The 23,170-nt window shown below is 34.3% G+C and overlaps 1 protein-coding gene across 1 annotated transcript; it reads left to right on the forward strand.

Annotated features, from left to right (window-relative positions):
* Positions 1 to 1,542: 1,542 nt before the first annotated feature.
* LOC145603807 (F-box/FBD/LRR-repeat protein At1g13570-like) lies at positions 1,543 to 12,892 on the forward strand. The gene is made up of 4 exons (XM_081659795.1): positions 1,543 to 1,689; positions 7,904 to 8,755; positions 9,467 to 9,622; positions 12,373 to 12,892. The coding sequence occupies exons 1-4, from the start codon at positions 1,654 to 1,656 to the stop codon at positions 12,742 to 12,744; spliced, it is 1,416 nt and encodes a 471-aa protein (XP_081515921.1). The 5' UTR covers positions 1,543 to 1,653; the 3' UTR covers positions 12,745 to 12,892.
* The last annotated feature ends 10,278 nt before the right edge of the window (positions 12,893 to 23,170 follow it).

Consider the following 23,170-nt stretch of genomic DNA (forward strand, 5'->3'; position numbering starts at 1 on the left):
AACGCTGTCCTATGCAACCTCTTGCAAGGGGGTCTGACAATATGATGTAATTTCTGACGAGAACCTTCATTGGCTCAGAATCCCGTACTCCTCGACCTAAAATCAAAATTGGTGTCGTACACTTCACCATAGACAAGATCAACTCCGATTCAAACACGGATATCGGCATGGAAGCAAAACCCTTTAGCCCAAACCAACAAAAGATCAAACCGAAACCCCATAGTAAAAAAACCCGGCTTAAATCCTGCACCAGAAGATCGGTACACTGATCTGCAAGCCCCATATCACTCCAACACACCACACAAACAGAAAAAATAATAAAACTAAAAAGCACACAACTTCTAAAAGGAAAAACAGAACGAAAACTAAAACCTAAAACAAAAAACGAAACCCTAACATCCTACCCCGCCGCCAAACCGAGTCCCACCACCCACGCTCTGGGATTCATCGACCCAGCCCACAAACCGCCAGAAATAAACGCACGGACCACCGAGGCCCGCCTGAGAAGCCCGAACCCCACACGCCCCTGAGCCGCTGCAACGACAACCCTACACGAGGGACTTAGATGGCCCTACACGAGGGACTCAAAGGGAAGAAACTCCCCCTCCCCGTTCTCGTAAACCACGTCGCGGCAACGGACAAAGGGGTGGGGCGTAGGCGCGGCGGGGAGGCGGTACAAAGAGACGACGGCAGGCCGGCCTCACAGTCAGAGAAGAACAACGGCGGCGGACGAAGAGGCGGTGCGGCGCAAGATGAAAGGCTAAAAAAAACGAAAAACCATAACGGAAAAAGAAATAAACAAGCTAAAGGGGTAGATCGGAGGCTCGCCGACGCTGTGGCGTGGGCGGTGAGCCACACGCCCGCCGGCGAGCCTCATAGCCAGAGAAGAAGAAGAGGGGCGGCGGTTTATGGGGGAGAGAGAGAGAGAGAGGATTTTTAGAGAGAGAATAGTTCCTTAGTAGAATTCTACTTAATGAATTATTCTGCCTCTAAAATTGTTTAGAATATTACAATTGTTCACAATTTAGGATATATTTTAAATTATTCCCAAAATAGAAGGAAATAAAAAAAAACTTAATGAATTGTCTATTTTATACCTCTTTTTTTATATATATTTTTTTTGACTCCTTGACAGCATTAAAGTTTCATTAAAATAAATAAATAAATAGTAGAATTAATTTCCCTACCTTATAAAAAGTGGGAGATTGTTCTTATGAATAGTGTATGTACTATTACACCCCTTAAAATGTTTTTTTACCTTCTTACCCCAAGTGTAATTTTGTAATTTTCTTAAGACCCATCAATTAATTATAAATCTAATATATACATATAAAGGGGCCGAGTTTTTAGAGAGCAGGATCTAATTTTCACAATTTAGTATTAGCCAATTAAATAAGAGATTAGATTAGACTTCCTACCTTTTTTTTTTTTTGAAACAAAATAATTTCCTACCATAATAACTGCCCCTGGTATTATTTTTTGCGATATAAAATCCTATTCCCACCCAAAGTCCCTCCTGCTTAACGCCCCCTCTCAGTTTTTTCATTGAAGCACACTCAACGTTTTCCTCCAAAAAAAAAAAAAAAAAAAAAAACAAAACAAAAAAAAAAACGGACTCAACGTTCTCCAGTAAAGCGCACTCAACGTTCTCCGATGGATCTAGTATCCTCCATTGAAGCAGCTTCTAAGGTAATTTTGTTGTTGTTAACATCATATCAATTTCACAATCTAGGGTTTATATTTGATCTAACCTAACTTAATTACCAATGCTCTAAGTTTAGGGTTCGTAAATTCTTTGATTGATGAAACATCATAACCAAGATTATGAGATTATTGAATCAAATATCCCGAAAATTATGTATTTTTCGAGATAATTGAATATGAAATTAAATCTCTTTTCCCTGGGCCAATGCGTACCTTTGATAAATTTTTGTTTAAACTTGTTAGTTTTTTATTTGATTTGTGAGCAGTAAGCGGATTAGTGAGCAGTTAGTGATTTAATTAGCAAACATAAACCTTGGGTTATAACAAGAGGATTATATATCGATTGCTCAATTGATTAGAACTTCCTTCCTGATTACTGGGATCAGATTAATCTATTATCATCATTTGCCTTCATATGTAGGTCGTCTTAAACAATTTACGGTCCTATGCAACTGACCTCATATTAAATTTAGACGGATAATTGTGAGATCAAAATTCTTGATATGAATTTAAACTTTATAGTTTTCAACATTTTGCTACTTATGCTTTGGCCATGTTTTGTAAATGGCTTTTGGTGGCTTTTTGGTTAGCTTTTGGTCTTTTTATGGTCCTGTTTGGTAAAAGTAGCGGTAGCGGGTAGTTTTTAATGGTCGAGTAGCGGGTAGCTGTTAAGGTATTTGTAGTGGGTAGAGGTTAGCCGTCAAAGTAACGGTTGATAGTATGAGTGTTTGGCAAAAATAGCGGTTGCAATATTGAAATATATCAAAATTCATATAAATATTAGGAAAATTTGTCAAAAATAATACTTCCTCCGTTCTATTAATATTGCAACAAGCAGGAAATTACGCATTCCAAAACACATTTTATATACTAAATATTTATAATTGTGAAAGAGTAAAAATTATAAAATGTTGATATTGTAAACTATTTTATGAGACGAATCCAACAAGATCCAACATGACTATATTTTGCTTAACGTATAAATCATATTATATGGTCAAACAAGAGTGATGAATAGTGCAAAAAGTCCATTGTTGTAATATTAATAGAACAGAGGAAGTACAAACTTTTACCCGTCCGCTTAAAACAAGTTGAACTTTCAATTTTTTTAAACAATACAAACTTTGAAAGGTATCCGTTTTAAATAAGATATTTTACCTACAACCTAAATGACCGGTAAACTTTTTTTTTGGCTAATTCATTAAACAATTTAATTAACTCATAATTAACACTTAAACTTAACAATTAAAAAATAAAAATCACTCCTCTTCCCACAGCCAGCCACCACTCCCTATCTAACCCCTTCCTCATTAATTTCGGCATCCCTATTCCCCAACCCTCCCCCTTCCTCAACCTCATCTCAAAATCAACAACACTCATAAAACTCAAACAAATCCATGCTCAAATCATTCTCAACGCTTTCAATTCCTACGTTATTACAATGCTAATCTTCTTGTTTGTTCAACTCCAACCCCTTAAATGTCCTCATTCGTGGGTTTCCCCTCAATTATTTGCCATCTTCTTATGTTTCTGTTTATACCCAGTTGCGTCAAACTTGAATCTAAGGCCTAATAATTTTACCCACGGTTTTGCAGTTTTGGCTTTTTGGTCACTTGGGGATCAAAGGGTTGGTATGTTGCTTCATGCTCACTCGATCATTGACGGGTTTGGCGCTGATTTGTTTGTTGGGTCTGCTGTTGTTGGATTGTATCTTAAAATTTCTAGGATTGGGTATGCATATAAGGTGTTTGATAAAATGTCTAAAAGAGATACGATTTTGTGGAATACTATGATTTCTGTGTTGGTTAAGAATTGTTGTTATATCGATTTGCTTTGGGTTTTTCGTGATATGGTTGGTAGTAGTGATGGTTGATTTAATTCCACTACTTAAATTTCGAGGTTTTCATAGGGCGGGACTACGGGAGGAGGATTCGTGGCTATGTTTTTGTGGTGGTTAGGAGTCGGGAAAGGGAGGGGGAGAGATGGGGATGCTGGAAATACGGTCGTCAGCGCAAGAGAGGATGTTGAAACCCCTGTAGAGGATCATCGGAGGTTGCTGTTGGGAAGGGGATGAGCAGGGAGACGAACGGGGGGTGGCTAGTGGTGAGGTTTTTTTTTTTTTTTTTTTTTAATAATAATAATAAAGTTTAAATTTTTTAAAAGTAAAAACATTAAATAAAAAAAATCAAATTAATTTGTCAAATTAATGAAACATTGACAAGTGTCTTATGTACCTATCAATCAAGTCACTAACCGGTCATAACTTATTTAAAGCAGATCCCTTACAGAGTTTGTATTATTTAGAAAAATTGAAAGTTCGACTTGTTTTTAGCGAACGGGTGAAAGTTTGTATTATTTTTGACAATTTTTCTTAAATATTATTTAAAAAGTAATAAATTTATGCCAAACGCTACCCGCTACTTCTAAACGCTACCATTTTAACGTTTGAGAAAAGTTACCTAAATGCTACATCTATCACTAACCGCTACTAGAATCGCTATCTTACCAAAACACTCTCAAATTTTTTCTAGTAGTGTTTGACTGGTCAAAATGCTAACTGTTACCTCAAACGCTACCACCAAATCGAACCTATGTGGTCAAACAACAAAAAAAAAGTGTTTGGTAATTGGCTTTTCAATTAGCGAAAAAGCTGGGTTTTAAGCCAAAATAAAAAACATGTTATGAGTAGCTTTTTTTTTGTTGGCTTATGGCCCACAAATTATCTAATTAACATGTAACAATTAAATTTACCAAACACTTTTATAAATAACCAATTTAATTCTAGATCATACAAGCCAAGTGAACCAGCTAACCGCCATTGAATCACCAACAACAATTTGCAAATGAGCCTTTATTTGTTTCAATATTAGTAAAGGAAAGAAAGGGAAGTGAAGGAAAGGAAAAAGAAAGGAGGAGAAGGGAAATAAAAGAAACAATATCATCTAATGTTTGGTTTGATATTTTTAGTAAAGGAAAGAAAGGGAAGGGAAAACTAAATTTAAGCTTAATAGATTTATTTTCTTTTTAAAGAAAAGGGAAGATTTTATAAAGGGAGTTTTTCCTTCCATTTTCCATCATTTTTTGTCAAATTCCTTTAATTTTTAAAACTAAACATAGGGAACCATAATTTCCCTTTCTTTTCTTTTCCTCCCAATCAAAAAGGGCCTTAATCTGATTTTTTTTTTTTTTTTTTTTTTTTTTTTTTTTTTTTTTTTTTACTTATTATTAAATCTATGAATTTGATTAAAATAAAATATAATAATTATTTTTATATGTTAAAACCAATTTATTTGGTTAGATACTTAGATGATTTCATTTATTATGTCAAAAAGAAATTAGCAAATTTTTTTTTTTTTTTTAAAAAAGGCAAATTTAAGATTTGATCACTGACCATTCCTTTCTGATTGTATTGTTGCTTTGAGTGCTACCAACTTGTAGAATTAAATTTTTTTTTTTCGATATTTAGCTTTAAATATATTTGTATTATATATAAAAAAAAATTAACAACAATTACCATTTAAATGACTACTTTTGGGAATAACTACTGCTCCCTCTGTGTTTTTTAAAATGTTACAGTTTAACCGGCACATAGTTTAGGCAATTTAATTGACTTAAATAAAATAAGAGGTAAGTGGGGTAGTTAGAGGATTAAAAAATTGTAAAGAAAAGATAGGATTAATAGTTTATTGAAAAGTAATGTTTTTGAGAGTAAAGATATAATAAAAAAAGTAGTAGTGAGTTTGGGTGGAGACCATGGGAGAAGAGAGAGATAATAGTTTAACGTAGCTTTTTTGCTAAAATAGGAAGTGTAACACTTATTAAAACACGACCGGATTTAGTAAGTGTAACACTTAAAAAAACACGGAGTGAGTACTATATCTTTTTTTTATTTAAAAAAAGGAAAAATTGATTATAACAATCCCTGATTCACTGTTAATAATCCTACCTTTAAACTATTATTTAATAATCCCACATTTGTAGGGATTTTCTTTCATTGGTCTCTTATGATCGGTAACCTGTACATTTGGTAAACTTTTTATTTTTTATAATTTGAGAGACGTGTCATTAATTAATTGGTATAAAAAAATAATAAATATTAAAAAAAAAAAGATTTTTTTTAAAAACCCATGACCACCCCATCCCAGGCATTCCCTCCTCCCCCATCCCCACCGCAAGAACCCCTATTCCCACCTCCGGAATCTCTATTCCACCGCTGAAACTAGGGTTGGCAATTCCTAACCTTACCCGAAGTTACTGAGAGAAACCCGAACCGAACACAAACAACCCGAATTTGACTCGATTTGACCCAAATTTCATATTTCGTTATAATATTAAGTTTTTCACTATTTTTGATAGTTTCTAAGCATAACCTGAAATTGACTCGAAATCCAACCCGAACCCGAAATGCTTACCCGAATTGCCACCCCTGGCTAAAACTCCTTATCCCACCCCCACGCCTTGATTTCAGTGGATTAAAAAAAAAAGTAAAAAAAAAAAAAAAGAGAAAAACCTTCAAGATCAAAAGAGATGGTTAAGCTTGAAATTGGGTAGGAGTTACAAAGCTATTCTGCGGTTAGAGGAACTTGTCGGCGGTTTTCGATGGTGATAGGGTGTTTTTGGCGGTTTTCAAGGTGGTGGGTATGGTGGTTTCGGGGTTGAGATGTGGGTGTGGGGGGTGATTTCGAGGATGGCTTTTGGTCGGCGAGGTGGTTTTCGATAATGGGGGTTTCGACTGGCCGTTTTAGGGGGTTTAGGGTGGCAGTCGGCCGGTTGTTGGTGGGGCTAGGTTGAGGCTTACGGTTTCACGGTGGGGGTGGCTGGTGGGTTTTTTTAGGTTTTTAAAATCAATTATACAATTACACGTGGCATCTTAACTTATCTAAATTGGTTACCAACATGTTAGGGACCAATGGAAGAGAATCCCTTATAAAGGTGGGATTATTAACCGCGAACCGGCCAAAAGTGGGATTATTAGAATCAAATTTTCCTTTAAAAAATAACTCTAAAGTCACAAAAATTTTGAATAGCACTACTTATTGTCGGTTGAAAAAGTCTACTTTACAAAATTTCAATCAATTGTGGTAAAAAATAATAGATTTTGGATAGTCGAATATAATTGTAGATAAATTGTCTATATTTTCGCATTGTAGCTGATTTATTTTCTCAATTAATCCTAAAATAAGGGTTTATATATAGTTCAAAAAAATGAATTTTGGGCTTTATAAAATTAAAGGATTTGGGCAATTGAAGTGTATTATCCTATTAAGAGTTGATGTAGAACAATATTATCATTTAATTTGTTTTTTTTGAAAAGAAATTTATAAAGTAAGTCTTCAAAAAGTTGATTCTTGCCAAAAAAAAAAAAAAAAAACTAAATGTGATATGGCTACTTAAACTTTTTGTGAGTTTGAGGTATCAATCAACCAAAGTCTTAATCTTATAAGTGGAGTTGGCTAATATAAACTAAATTATTTCGTGTAGTCATCGACATAAATCTTCCTCCCCTATCTATTACGATCCAATACTTCATTCTAATCCAAATCCATATACTTCATATCCTTCTTAGCTCCTTCCAACCAAGTCATTTTTGGTCTCCCTCATTTAACCCTTTCATGGTCCCACTCTCCCACTCTTTGCTTGAAAAAATTTTCAATACGTTTTTAAGTTCACTATCGGGTCATTTTGAGGTAATTTTTATTTAAACAAAAATAAAATTAAATGGTAGTTGTTTTCAAAATTGTTTATGTAAATGATATTGTTAGACAAAATTTCCTATTATAATGAAAGCTTCTTTTTTTTTTTTTTTTTATTATTGGAGGCCCTTCCTATTTTGGGAACCTATGCTATGGGTCTGACCTTGCTCATATGAGAAATTTCAAAAATGTAACTTCCTAAGATATGGAGGGGAAAAAAAAAAACAATGGAATTTTGTCTAAAACAATGTAAAGACATTTTTTTAAAAAAAGACTTGGGTGTTTAATACTTGTATTGGAAATTATAGGTCCTTCAAGGGAGAAAAATAAGCGCTGAATAACTAATATTCAATGTAATTGCCTCTCCCCTATTCCTATATATTTATAGATTGGTTGAACATTTGAAACATTTAATAATTGTGATCTTGTCGTATTCTTGTTAGTTTTGAGTTGAATACACCTTTCCTGCTGACCATTCTGTTTTGTAAACATTTAATCATTTATAGGATGATTTGGAAAGTAAGGATCGAATAAGTGATTTGCCAGATGATATATTGCTGATCATTCTGTTTCAACTAGAGATGAAAGAGGCAGCAATAACCAGTGTCCTCTCAAAAAGGTGGAGGTATTTGTGGACTAACTGGACTGATCTCGACTTTGACCATTATAAAATAATTCCAGAATGTAGGGGCTGTTATAAATATCCACAGCCAATACATACAACTAGATATCTTAATTGGGTTAATCAGGTAATAAGGTTGCACAGTGGCCAGTCTATTAATAAGTTTAGAGTTCGATTGGGTTTTCATGAAAGCCAGGTACATGATATTGACAGATGGGTTAAATTTGCTTTGTCAAAACAAGTTAAGAACCTGGAGCTGGAGTTGCCATTTTATCACTCTACAACAGAGCGCTATTACACTCTTAAGCCCTCGTTGCTTGAAAGTGGCATCAGTTTTCTTACTTCTTTGCATTTGACTGAAGTTAACGTTAGTGGAGAGTTGCTTGAACTTGTGTTGTTAGAATGCCCTCTTTTGGAACGACTTTTTGTGCAGAGCTCTGATACACTTGTGAGGTTGAAGGTTACATCTTTCAACTTGAAACAATTGTCAATACGCTATGGTAGTTCATTAGAACTTATAATTGATGCTGTGAATCTTAGTTATTTGGATTATTTTGGTCAGCCGACTATTGAGTTCAAAAGTATTCCCTCATCACTTGTTGAATTAAGTTTAGCAGGAGGATGTTGTGGTGCCACAGTTCCAATATGTCAGCAAATTGCAGGTTTTGCTAATCAACTTTCCAAATTTACCCTTGAAATCATGATAGATCTCTTTGAGATGGATCACTTACCAGAGGTACGTAGGTTTTTTTTTTGTTTTTTGTTTTTTATTTTTTTAAATTGTTGTTTTGGGTACCAATGGTTTGATGAAACAAAATGTCATTTTGAGTACTCAAGTTTCATAGAATTTGTTATATACACCCGGATGTACCGTACATCCATCTAACCCAAGGTTAGTTTTATTTTTTCATTTGATGATTAAATGAAAAACAATCATCAAATGCGAATAAATATTTATGTGTGCAAGATGCACCCGAGTGTATATAACAATCTATTTGAATTTCAAATAATACCAATTTGGGTGTTAAATTTAATGTAGTACCTCCACATTAACGCTGTTAAGTTCACAACTTAATACATCCTTTGTTTTCCAAAGTGTTACTCGTAGTGTAGTAATGACCCTAATTTTTTTATTTTTTTTGGAATTACATCTTTTCCAAAGTGTTTTCCAAAGTCTTTTTTGTTTTCCAAAGTGTTACTCGTAGTGTAATAAAAAAAGTGTTAATCAGGAGCGAAAATCATTATGTTGTGGTAGAAACTACTTATAGTTATTTTTTTTTTCTTTTTTAAATTTAATTAAATGCAAAAAAAAATTTAAGATGGTTAAAATCAAATAGTGATTTTTAAATGTGGTCTTTTTCTTTTCTTTTCTTTTTTTTTTTTAATGAATTTTTGAAAGTTTAGTTTTAGCTTCTAAACCTTAACGGTATATACTTGATGTTAGCAGACAGATGTTATATGTAACATTCCTGCAAAAGGACTTCCGCACTTCAGCAACCTAAAATTTCTGGAGTTGATATATTGTGATGATACGGTTGTTGACCCACCTAGTATAGCAAGATTATTAGGGGCAAGCCCAATGTTGTGTGAATTTAAGATGGAGGTAAATAATTTTATCCTATGAATTTATTTTTGTTTTGATTATTACTAATTTAAGTCCTGTGTAAAACACAACTTTAATGTGATAAAGGTTCATATTTCCTTGGTTTCATAATAATTGCAACACTAGCAATGTCAATAAGGGCCTGTTCACATTTACCGAACCGAACCGAACCGAACTGAATTGAACTGAATATTTTATATGTGAGAGGGAAATCAAGAGCTGAATTGAACTGAATTGATTAGAGCCGAACTAAGCTGAACTGATTGGAGCTGAATTCAACTAAACTGAACTGAACTGAAATTAAGTAAATGTGAACATGCCCTAAGTTTAAGGAAAATTATAGTGTTTTGATTAAAGGTGATCATTGGGCGGGCTGGAATGTGTTCGGCTGGCCGAGGCAAAAAAATCAGCCCATTTTTTGGACTGGGTCTAGCCAAGCTTTAGGCAAGATCTTTTTGTGCCCTAACCTGTCCAAAATAGGCAGGCCGTGTGAGCTTTTTGAGTTATAAAAGGGCAAGGCCGTGAAAAAAAAAATGGATAAAGACGCATTCTTAAACCCACAAAAAAACCGGTCGAGCTTGGTCCAAAATGTGCCCAAAACCAGCTCAAAATTAAGTCGATCGGGTCTAGGACCAAAAGGAGAATATTATAATAAAATACTAGTTTAGTTTCGTGTGTTGCATGGATTAAGTACCTATTATTTGTTTAAATAGTTGTCAATTTTATATTTGAAAAAAAAAAAACATAATCTTATAAATTAATTTTGGAAGAAGCCATGTTTTTTTGTTTTTTTTTTTTTTAGTTTTGGAATATAGGTGGAAAAAAAAATGATGATGTCAAAAATAGTTTAGGCGGGAAAATTATTAATATGAAATTGACATGTCCCTTAATGATGACAACATGTTTTGTTTTAGTTTTAGTTAATGGATATTCATGTTTATAAATTTTGAATATAGATTTTCATAAAAAGATAAAATAATTTTGAAAAGATTAAAAAATTAGTAAGAAAATAAAAAATATGATGTCATAAGCAATTTTAGAGGTAAAATTTTCAATGATAAGAAAGACACGTGTACAAAGATGATGTCAGCGGTTTTTACTTTAGTAATAGTTATAGATAATGTACAGTTATTAGAGATATATTTAATTGTTAATTCATTATAAAAAAAAAAAAAAAAAATTGTGTATGTGAGATTGGTTGTAAAAGAGAAATAATAAAATATTGGTGGATCCTTACCAAATAAAAGTGTTACAATTATTATGAAACTTATTAATAATATACTTTCTCTATATTTTATATTGCTTAACTTTTTTTTTTCTTTTTACAGTTGTATTATTTATTTTTTTTACTTGTTCCTTTTTCATTTATCGAAACTTATTACAATTTAATACTTTTTCTGTTTTTTAATTCTTGCAACACTTCCATAAAATGGAATTGTCATAATATTTGTAACACATTATAAATGGCAAATTATTTTAGGGAAAAGTTTTACTATTTTCTTTATTTAAAGTACATGCCTCATTAAATTACACACTTAACAACCACTCATCACATTTTAAACTATATTATATCATGTGAACTCCACATTTCTTAAATATTGTGAAAAAGTGTGTGTTGCATTGATTAAAAAACAGAGGAAGTATATATACAACCTCCGTTTCTTATTATGTGCAACAAAAGAATATTTTATGTCTCACAAATAATACCCCTTTGGTGCACATAATAAGAAACAGAGGTAGTATATTATGGAAGTGTATATAGAAATGAGATCATGTGAGAACCAAGGTGAATAATAGGAATTAAGAACCAATTCAAGCCTTTAATCACGCTACATCCTACGGCTCACATCTCACTCGAATTCATTGATGACATTTTTTAGTATAAAATTGTTAAGTTTAGTTTTTTATTATCAATAAAATACAAATAATAAACTTTTAGTTAGATCACGAGATAATAACACTTGGCGTTTCTATTTTTTCAAAGGGTCACGCCATGTTGGATAGATTTAGATTTAGTAGGATTTAAAACTTAATTTAGAATTCTATTTTCAATCAAATTTAGATAGAAGTTATGGGTTCAGGTTTTCGAACGAGCTTATAGCATTTTTTAAAAAATTTATTTTTGGCTCACTTTAAATTTCTAAGGAAAAATAATAATTTTTTTAGTTGAACATTTTCACCAATATTATTAATAGTCAATACATATTTACTACTCCTTCCGTTTTAAATACCTGCCATTTTTCATTTATGATTTTAATTTTTATTATAACCAATTAAATAAGGTAAGAGATTTGTAATATTTTAAAAATTTAATAATTCTAATGTCACATAACTAAAATTAGCGAATAAAATTTAAAAGTTTAAATTAATTGAATATAAAATATTTTTTTATGAGATGTTTATCGAAATTTAAAATGATAGAATATTTACGGTTTATTTTAAAATAAAAATATAAAATGATACACTACAACAAATAAAATAACAAATTATATCACATAAATATAAAAAATATTTGTTTTAAAAAATACAAACAAACCGTACATCGCAGGTTTCATCCATCTTATTACTTGTTATAGACTTATAGATAGATTGTTGTATTTATTCATTTCACCTTATCTTTCGAAACCAATTTTCTTACCTACCATAGCCTTGTTCGCTATGCTAGTAATGCTAAATTTGTACATGGATGTATAGTTGTTAAATTGTTAACCATACCTCATTGTTTATGGATTTTATGTTTATGGTGGTAGGTTGATTGGACTAAATCTTATGTACCAGAGGAGGCTAGAATTTTGCAGGGATTGCAGACCTTGTTGCCAATGAGACGGGAAGAGGGCAATACTTATTTTTATGAACATAGTTGGGCGGAGGAGTATATAGAATACAAGGCCAAGACATTACCAAGTCTGAGGGTGTTCGAACTTATTGGATTCATGGGAGGGGATGATGATGTGAATTTGGTACTAACTATTCTTGATATGGCCGTCCAACTTCATACTTTTATATGTCACCCTTTAATTTCTGAGTATGAGGGGTTGTATCATGTCTGTAGAAGTCGTGCAACAAAGCTCGAAAGTTTTGTTGCATCGAAAGTTGACAAGTATGTTATTGCGAACAACTAGAATCATATTGTAACACCAAGTTTTATATGTGGCTGAGGATGAGGAAATTGTATCATGTCTGTAGGGAGGAATGATTTGGAGAGAAAAAAACAGCACCAAAAAATAACATGCGTCACTCTCGGTGTTTATTTAGTATAAAGTTATTGCTTAATTATTGATTGATTTACGTTTTATATAATATTACCATAACAAATTGACCTTCGTGCCAAGTGTAAAATCGTGGCACAAGTTAAAAGTTCATGTGGCTATGTAATTTAGCCACGAGAATTTTGAAATTTACTCCCGTGATAGAAATTTGCCATGTGAAAATGGATGTCATAGCAAATTTTAGTGGCAAAAAAATACACTTGCCATAAATATTAACGTAGCTATCAAATTATTTGCCACAAAATCTACCGTGGCTAATAAGCATTGTTGTCACAAATATTACAATGGCTAATTGGCTTGTTTGCCAATCTACCGTGGCTAATAAGCATTGTTGCCACAAATATTACAATGGTTGATTGGCTTGTTTGCCCAAATAAATATTACGGAGCTGTGGATAATGCCATGTCGCATGTTCTAAATTTAAAAAGTCATAGTATAATTTGGGCATGTGGTGTAACATAAAACCCGTGGACTACTGATACAAATAACTTTAAATACTTAAAAAGTTATAATAATATGTTTAAAATTACCTACATGCGGAGCATATTTTTAAATTTTATTTAAAGATCAGAAATAAATGTATAAATTTGACAAATTTAGTAATTTACTTTAAATTAAAAAAAAATGGTATTGTATACTTAATACTCCATCCGTTCCCATTTTTTTTTACATTTTCAATTAGGTGTTTCTTTCATTCTTTACATTTAGTATCTTTTCTTTTTAGTCATAAAATTTGGACAAAGTAATCCTTGTTTTGAAGTTTTAATAGTAAAAAATCCTTACTTTTGCATGTGTTATTGTACTTTTCCAATACTCATTATTACTTTCTCTCTCCTCTTGTATTTTTAATCATTGAATTATTTCATCATACCTCTACTTTACACAATTTCTTAATTATAACCACACATAATTTAATTCCAAAACATAAAAAACATAAGGGAACGGAGGGAGTAAAATAAAACATTGGTTGCATCATAATGTTACATGTTTTCATATATGTAGTACACCTTTTACTTTTCTCTATGTAGTATGTAATTATTAGATAAAAGATAGGAAGCCAAAATTATAAATATATAAAATAATTAAAGATACTTAACATATCAAATAATGAAATAATTAATATTTTATTATAATGTATAAGGAAGAAACATAATAATCATTTTGGAAGGAAAAAGTATATTATTGTTGTGAGAAAGGAATGAAAATATTCCATTAAAAAAAATGAAAATATTATATTATGTATATTAAATATTCCCTAAGAAGGTTTTTTTTTTTTTTTGACAAAAACAAAAAAGCAAAAGAAAAAAAAACTTTTGGCGGGAAAATTTTTAACCAAAAGATGACACATGTCACTTTTAGTTTCGCCTTTAGTATATAGTTATAGATAGATAGATTGGCTACTACTAAAATTCTCATTGGTAGCCTCGTACTTTTGCGTATTTTCATTGGTAGCCACTGTTTATATGAATTATCTTTGGTAGCCGCCAACTCTTAAAAATTTACTTCCATAGACTTATTGAGCTAAAACCGTTAGTTGACTGTTAAATTTAACCGAGGTTAGTTTTATAACAATTAAACAATACTTAACTAAGGTTAGTTATATCATAATTTAATTAATCTTAAAAAAAAATAACAACCCTTCCTGTTTCGGGGTATTTTTACCCCCTTTTATAAACAAATTAGAGGCTAACAAGTGGCCCAATTATAAGCCGACACGTGGCATCCTGCTCAGCTAATAAAGGCCAATAAGAGCATGACATGTGGCCTAAAGAGAGATATTAGAAAAAGAAGAGCTCAAAGCCCATTAAGGAAACATGCCTAACATGAAGGAAACCCTAATATACGTGTCAACCATGTATAGGGCAGCCAATCTTCCTAGGTTATGAAACCTTAGGAGCATGATCTCCCACTTCCCTATAAATACCCCATCATTTCATAATGGAAAAACAACACTCAATTCCTAAAGGCACAATGCCCAAAATATGCTCTCACTTCTCTCTACTTTCTCTCTCTAAAATTTCGTTTTCCGGTCACTAACTTGATCGTCGGAGGCGGATCTCCGGTAAACCGGAGTTCCGTTGTTTTGCAGGTGTTCGGGCCGTACTAGTGTAGCGTTCTAGATCTGTCTCCCGTGGGAATCTATACCTCCCTTTCGGGTTATCACAAAAATCCCTGAAACACTTCCCCTAACCGCCCAACCACCTTCTCCCATCTCCACCTCCACCGATGGCGACGGCGCCTGTGCCCAAGCTTCCCTTTCCACTGGCGCCCACTTCCCGACACCCCGACCCCAATTGCCGACACCCCCAGCCCTAATTCCCGAACACTCAAGCCCCTGCTCCCTCGCGCACCAAATCGACGAACCCCGCAACACCAGCCAGCAAACAACCAAGGTTTGGATCTTTTCAAGCTTTTGCACTTATAAATTTGGAGATGCCTAATGGGATTTAACGACTCTATCATCAAACTTGTCAATTCTTTGCAACGACCTATTTGTATACTTTGTATATTAGAGAACCTACTACCGATTGACAGAGAAGTAGGTTGATGTGTTCATTTTATATATATTTTTACGCCGTCCCTTGGTCGTAATTAGTAGTGTTTATGGCTCTTTCGAGCCACTTTTATTACTAATTTGTGTTTTCCAGTGCTTTGGTAGTTTTGCTTGAGTTTTGTAGGAATTTGCGTACTTGGAGCATTTTCCCGGGTTTTCGAGGAGCATCTACAAGTGTTGGGAGACCGCGACCACGTTCGATAGCCCAAGACCGATCGGAGGTATCAATCGGTGACTAAGGGTTCAGTGTGATGGCACTTGGACCAAGTTCGGAGGCCCAAAGGTAGAAGCCCGAGGCTAAAAAGCCTCGCCCAGACCACTAGAGGGTCGCCCGAAGGCGCGCCCGGCCGGGCGGGGCGAAGCAACACACGAGGAAGCCCGCGCCCGGAGCACGAGCCCGGCCGGGCGCGAGAAGACACCTGAGAAGAAAAAGGACGGGCCCGGTCGGGCGAGCCACTGCCCGACCGGGCGCGAGTAGTGCTTAGGAGTTGTTTATTTCCGATCAGTTTTGTTTAGCAAATAAGCTTGCTTAGTATTAATGTGATTTTATGAGGCAAGATTAGATACCTTCTTTTCACTTCCCTTACTCTAGTTTTTAATTCCTTCTCTCACTACTTTGACTTTCTCTCTCTAGACTTATTTTCTCTCTTGTTCCTTAAACTCCATTGTAGTTCCGCCTTCTTGGTACGATTTCTCTCTTAATTAATCTCAGTATTTTATTCATTCAATTTCTTCATGACTTGTTTAATTATTATGTTTTGTTTAGTTTTAATTATGTCTGAGTAGTTTAATTCTAGGGTTTATGGGGATCCATAATTAATATGAAGGGATAATTTGTTATTGTTGATTATTGATATTGCATGGTAATTTCTTATTGAATTGTTTTAATTCTTTGCAACTAGATTATGAATCGAGCAGATGTAATTTGATTGTGAATGTTTAGCAATATTGAATTGATGAATCGAGCAGATGTTAATTTGATATTAAAGGCTATTTTCAATAGGAACTTAGATCTAGTAAATTGCGAGAGCCTGTTAGATCTATGTTGGTTAATAAATTGTGAGAGCCTGTTAATCATGTTATTTGTGCAATGTTAACTGTTGATTGTTATGTTTTATCCCGGAATATTAATTATTGGTGAACCTATGACCCTAGGCCTTCTTATTATCGACTTTCTCCCTAAACTTAATCTTCGTAGTATAATTTCACATTACAAACAACAAATTGATTGGTTACTTTAATAATTTAGGTTATATTAATTAATTAGAAGTAGAAAGACCAGTTTCCCTGTGGATTCGACCCTATTTCCCTATCTACTTTAGTTAGAGGATTTAGGTAATACTTTTTATTAGGTGATACGACTTTAGCCTGTCAAAATTTGGCGCCGTTGCCGGGGAAACGGTTTTTATTTTTATTTCTAATTGTTTTTGTAGTCTAGATTATTTTTCTTTTGCCTCAAAGGACATTAGTTCTTTGAGGTAGTTCTAATATCTGTCTTTTAGTTCTTTGTTTATGCCCAGGTGTTCCAGATCAGGTTACATTCCATTCGATCCTGAGATCGAGTGCTCGTTTCATAGACAGAAGAATTTTTATAGGCAGATCCTTGCAGGTTCTGGGAGTAACGATATTCCTAGAAACCCATTACCTAATTCTAGTGATTCGGAGCACTCTTCTGATTCAGAACTAGAGATGGGTACACCACCACCACCTCCACCTCGCAAGCTTAGCGATTATTCGCAGCCATCCCTGACGGATTTTCCACATCTTTCTCCTACACCTGATCTCGAGGGAGTCCAGTTCGAGATCAAGCCCCAGTTCATAACGATGATAGAAAGAAAGCAGTTCAGTGGAGCTAAGGGTGAAGATCCTAATCTTCACATTGCAGATTTCTGTCAATATTGCAACACTATTAGGCAGAATGGGGTAACGCAGGATCAAATCAGGGAGATTCTTTTTCCCTTTTCTTTATGTGGAAAAGCTAAATTGTGGTTTAATGGTTTGAATAGAGCTGCACTTGGTATTACTAACTGGGAGACTCTTGCTTTAAATTTTTATAATAAATATTACCCTGCAGAGAAAACAGCTTTATTGAGGAGTGCCATTCAGAATTTTGCCCAGGAACCAGATGAAGCATTATATGAGGCTTGGGAAAGATTCAAGGATCTGCAGAGGGAGTGTCCCCACCACAACTTGGCAAAGTGGCAGCTAATTCAAGCTTTTTACAATGGATTAGGAAATGCATCTAGGACAATTTTAGACTCCGCAGCTAGCGGTAGATTCATGAATTTAAATGTTGATGATGCAGGTCAGGTTATTGAAGATATGGCGATCCATAATTCCCAATACGGGAATACTAGAGGTTATGCTAATAAGGGCAAGCATCATGTTGATTCAGTAACCCTTATGCAAGCTCAGCTTACTTCTATTTGCCAGAAATTAGATAGCCTTACTACTAACAATCCTAATTCTATTGCTAATGTTTCTGCTGTTTCTAATAATGCTGATAAGTGACTTTTATGTCACTTTTAGGGTGTTTATCGAGTCGTTTCTCGGCTTATTTTCCAATAATTTAACCCTATTTGTCCTTTATTTCTTTTATTTACTTATTCTCGTCTTTTATCCTTATTTCGAGTATTTTAGTAGTTTTTAGCTTATTTTCTTAATTTATTTAAATTATCTTATTTTCTTTGTTTTTATTTTAAGTTTTTAGTTCTTGTTTTTTTTAATAAGTTCCTAGTTCTTTTATTTTCTTATTTTATTTTATTTTCATATTTGTTTTACTTTATTTTATTTAATTTCTTTTGATTTTATTTTTAAGTTTATTTTATTTTATTTTATTGTTATTTTATTTTATTTTGTCTTTTGATAATGCCCTCGTTTTGTTGTAGGTCGAGTTTGGTGTTTCGGGTTTTAAAGTCGTGTTCGAGTTCAAAGTCCGGGATTCGAGGCACAAATTTGTTCTAAAGCTGCTGCCAACTTATCATACACCACCCTACATATTAACCTCCACCACACTAGCCCAACACCACGCAAACCACCCTGTTCACTTCCCCTGCTCCCTCTATTTTACTGCTCCCTTGCTCCACTGCTTTCCACACCACCAAAATCACCACCCAACAGCAATAACTCTCAACATTTTAATTTTACCCTAGATTAGTTTAGAGTAGTTTTAGTTCTTTTATTTTTCTCTCTCTTAGGGTTAGATTAGGAGTTTCTCTCTCTAGTTTAGGAGTAGTTTAGAGTGAGTAAGCTTAGATTTTTCATGGAGTTTTTGGGATTTTGAAGAAGCAATTTGTGGATTTTTCCTCTCATAAATTCAATGAGTCTTCCTAAATTTCTCTCACATTTATTGCTTTCATTTATTATTGTTTTTACTTATTTATTTGTTGATTTGAGCAGATTAATTAGTTTAGTTATTTGATTCTTGCTTTTATTATTATTTTACCTTGTTTTCCTTGTTTTTGTTCATCATGTTAGTTTAGATTTTGTTCTAGGGAAATGGATGAAGGTTATGTTAATTAATTTAATGATTGATTGTGATTAGTATGAAATTGTTTCTTGATTATTGTGTATGGATGATGCTTTTATGGATTAGAATCTTTCTAACTAATTGATTCTATGTTCTTAATTGTATTTTCAATCAATTGCGCGAGAGTGAGTTGGTTGAGAGCCCTAAATTCCTCCATACCTTTGCTAGGCTAGTTGCACGAGAGTGAATTAGTTTAGTAGGATAATTAACATGCTTAATTGTGCGAGAGTGAGTTAAATGTGTTAATCGTTCCTAATCGAGGTCATTTTCATCTAATTGTATGATATTGTTGAATGCATTGATGTAATTGGATTCCACTTTCCCTAGTTTTAGTTATTTGCTCTTAGTAGTGTTTAGTTGAACCTCTCTCTATCTCACAAGCTTTCCTAGTATTCTAATTAGCATAAATTGATACACTTAGTCCTTTTGGGTTCGACCCTTTACTTACCCCTATACTCATATTAGGGTAGTTTAGGTTATAAATAATTAATTTGATTAGGGTTAGTTGACCAACGACACTATTTAATCTCACGATCAAATTTTGGCGCCGTTGCCGGGGACTAAGGCGTTCATTAGTTTGTGTTGATTAGATTAGCTAGATTCTTGTATATTATTTGATTTTTGTTTGCTTTTCTTTGTTTTTTGTATAAAAATGGCATGTTTATCCTTTCCTCAATTTGATGATGAACCCTTTTACGCTTACTTTGATAGATTAGATGGTTTTCTTAGTTTCCATGGATGTTCTCTTAGTGATGCTTGTGGAATAGCTTATTGGGGCACGAATGAGTATACTAGGGGTATGGTTGAGAATATGCACAATGGTATATTCCGTCATTTGTCTATGCATGATGCTTGGAATTTCTTCACTTGGCTTGCTAGAGATTCTTATGATAGAGAAAGTCATGTTTCTTTTTTTGATTCTCAATGTCAAGATTCTTCTAGTTTTTGCATGAATTCTCTTGATGCTTCTAATTTGCCTTGTGATGATCCAAGCATGCACGTTGACCCCCTCCCCTCTTATGCTCATTGTGATGAGGCTTGTGCTAATTTTGATAATATGCAATTTGATTTTGATCATGAACCTCAACCCGATAACATTACTCCCCAAATTCTTTCTCAAATGCAATATCTCACCCAACAACTCCAAGAGCTTTAAGAAGAACAAAAATTGAGAGAAGTGAGGCTTGCCCAAGTGATGAGTGCTATTGTTGATGTAAATGGATGTGAGGTACCTCACTTGGAGTGTGAGAGTGGTTTTGAGGATGATGTGGGTCAAGGGTGTGAAGGTGAGGAGAGATTTTCTCGTGATGAGAGGATTTTTGAGGATTTTGATCCTTTTCATTCCCCATTTGAGCTTGAATGCCATCCTTCCCCTTATTCACCCCCTTTGAGAGCTTCCCATGGTGAGGATGTGAGTGAGCCATCTTCCATTTTGAATGAGGGAGTTCATGAGGATGATGATGATGAGTTTGAGCAATCAAGAGAGATTGGGAGTCCCTTGAGTGGTGGTGGAAGAGTTGAGAATGAAGAAAATGTCGATTTTGAGGATTCCAACCCCCTTCCCCATCTTGATGAGTCTAGCTTGCATGTTTGTGACCCTTCTATCCATGAGTCTTTGGATTCTTTTGAGGTTATGGCTAGTATGTTCGTTGAAGGTGTAACCAAGCATTATAGCCTTTTGAGAGAGTTCATTGGCAATGCTTCATGGGAGAGGGATGAGTTTGAGAGAAACCTATATCCTTTCATGCATGGTTTAGAGACTCTAGGCTTTGAGTTTCTTGAGGGATTTGTTGTTCATCGTTGTGATAGAGAGGAGGATGAGGTTGTTTCTATTGGAGAGTTTTTGTTTGAGGGAGATGTGAGTCATGAGTGTTCTTTTGAGGATTCTATGATTGATTTTCATGCCCTCATTGGTGATGTGAGGCTTTGTGAGACCATTGTTTCTCCTCCCCTTCCTCATGTCCCTTTCTCAAGGAAATTTGACCACATCCCCTACTATCCCATGTTCCTCCCTTCTTTTGTCAAAGAGCCTATTGAGGACCCTCTCTTCTTTGATGAGACTCTTCCTTCTCATCCTCCAATTATTGAGGAAATGGGTGATTATGCCACCCAAAAATATTTTGAGGAGAGTTTGCCTTATTTTTCTTCTTCTTTTTCTTCTCATTTTCTTGATTTTTCTTTTGATTTTTCTTCTTTCTTTTGGCATCTCCCTCCTCACTTACGTGCAATAATCTTGTTGCACGTCCTCCTCCCGTCATTTGCCTACTTGTTATCATACGAGATGTGTAGTAGTGCATTTGATAAGCTCTTGCGTTCGTTGCAATATTATTTACTAGAGCGGTCTCGCTTGGACGTTAAACAAGCCTTTCTCGGGAAGTAACCCGAGGTTTTTATTGCTTTCATTTTCTTTTCTTTTTAGATTAGATTTTCTCTCATGGAAATGTTTGTGTGCCTTTTGCTAGGTACATGACTTGATATACACTTATGCATTGGTTTGGATCAAGAAACAAAAAGTTTAATGCCTATTTTTGCTAGCATATGGAAATCGAGATTCAATTCAAAAGGAAATCGGCTTTGAAAGGTTAAATTGGTTCATTTGCGGGTATTTACACCCACCAATATCCGGTAACATCTTTCTTCGCTCTTTCTCTAATGGTTGGTGACTCGTTGGACATGTGTTGGTTTGTTGGGTTGATTTCTTTCTTTTCCCCTCCCATGGATTATTTGGTTTATGTTTGAGTATATTGTCTCATTCAAGCTTGGGGGGAGGGTATTCTATCATGTTTGGTGGGATGTTGATTCATTTATGCCAAGCACTTGAGTATATGCATTTCCATGTCTTTTCTTATATTTTGAAAAGTCCAAAAAGATTTTTGTTTACTTTCAAGGTAATTTAGGCAAAATGTGTTTTGTTTGTTCTTATTTTGGACATTTTGTTTTGGAATTTCATTCTTGAATGTTTTTCTTCCTAAGTGGTAAATGTATGCACGGTTTGAGAGTGTCTTTGGTTGACTCTAGGATACTATATGCTAAGGTAGTCGGTTTAAGAACTTTTAGGGGTCCATGAAGCCTTAGTTCACGGGAATGTGGTAAGATGGAGTTGCTCTCTATAGTGGATTTGAAACCCTTGGTGGGTATTTGTTTGGTTATAATCCCTTGTGAGCTTCATTTGTTCTAGCCTTCATCACCTTGTTGAGCGGCAATTTAGGATCCTTGACTATGCATGTCTTAATCCTTGTTTTGACCTCTAGCTCCCAAGATCGTGACCGAGCCACTCTAAGGGAGGAAAAGGGCACATTTTCTCATTTTTCTTTATCTTCTTTTTATTTTGTTACAAATTTGGTTTTCTATTTTGCATCAACCTACTTATTAACCAATTTGAGCCTAATGTTTCCCGCTCTTGTTTAAACCGCATTACAAACCTAATGGCCTATGTTTACCAACCCTTTTAGTTAGTGAAGAATTGGCATGTGAGGTTTGAGTTTTGAGAGTGTTGATCATGAGCAAGAAAACTTTGTGAATTGGTTGAAGTAAGGTCTTGAAAGTTGAGCTTGAAAAGAATATGCAAAAAAGTTTGAGATGAAAGATGCAATTTAAGAAAATCAAATGAAGTTTCAAGAAAAAGTCGTCCATGATTTAAAAAAGGCAAGGACACTAAAAAAAAAAAAATAAGCACACATATATTTTAGTTTGGTTTCGTTTTCTACCCTAGTTTAAGCATTGAGGACAATGCTTCGTTCAAGCTTGGGGGGGAGCGTTCCTTCATTTTTTTGTATATATTGTGTGTTAGTATTGAGTAAGCTTGGGGGAGATGGCATTATTGGTATTTTTGTTTGATATTTTGTGACTTCTTGAGTTTGTTTTTGAGAGTAGGCCACTCTTTTGCTTCACTTAGGAAATATCACCAAAATTTTCAAATTTTTACCCCGCCTTAACCCTTAGCCTTACGTTTCAACCCAATAAAAGACCCTTAGACTTTAGTGGGGTTAGGTCAAGGAACGGTGGAGGGAGATAGATTTCAAACCTATGGAGAGAGTATGCATAGTTGAGATGTCGGGATAACCTTCTCAAAGTTTTTCATTTCTTTATCTTTTTCCGGTTCCTTCGTGGAATCATGAGAAGCTAGCTTAAGGGTTGATTTGAAGCTAGTGGAGAGAACGCGTCCCGATTGGTTGGGGCTAGGGTGGATTGAGTCC

The sequence above is a fragment of the Chenopodium album genome, chromosome 22, assembly GCF_948465745.1.
Source record: "Chenopodium album chromosome 22, dcCheAlbu1.1, whole genome shotgun sequence".
Taxonomy (NCBI): domain Eukaryota; kingdom Viridiplantae; phylum Streptophyta; class Magnoliopsida; order Caryophyllales; family Amaranthaceae; genus Chenopodium; species Chenopodium album.

Bases quoted from the DNA above. Each gene is read 5' to 3' on its own strand.
- LOC145603807 (XM_081659795.1), top strand. From the start codon at position 1,654: ATGGATCTAGTATCCTCCATTGAAGCAGCTTCTAAG. The intron at 1,690-7,903 runs GTAATTTTGTTG...AATCATTTATAG, and splicing joins CCATTGAAGCAGCTTCTAAG to GATGATTTGGAAAGTAAGGA. The intron at 8,756-9,466 runs GTACGTAGGTTT...TGATGTTAGCAG, and splicing joins AGATGGATCACTTACCAGAG to ACAGATGTTATATGTAACAT.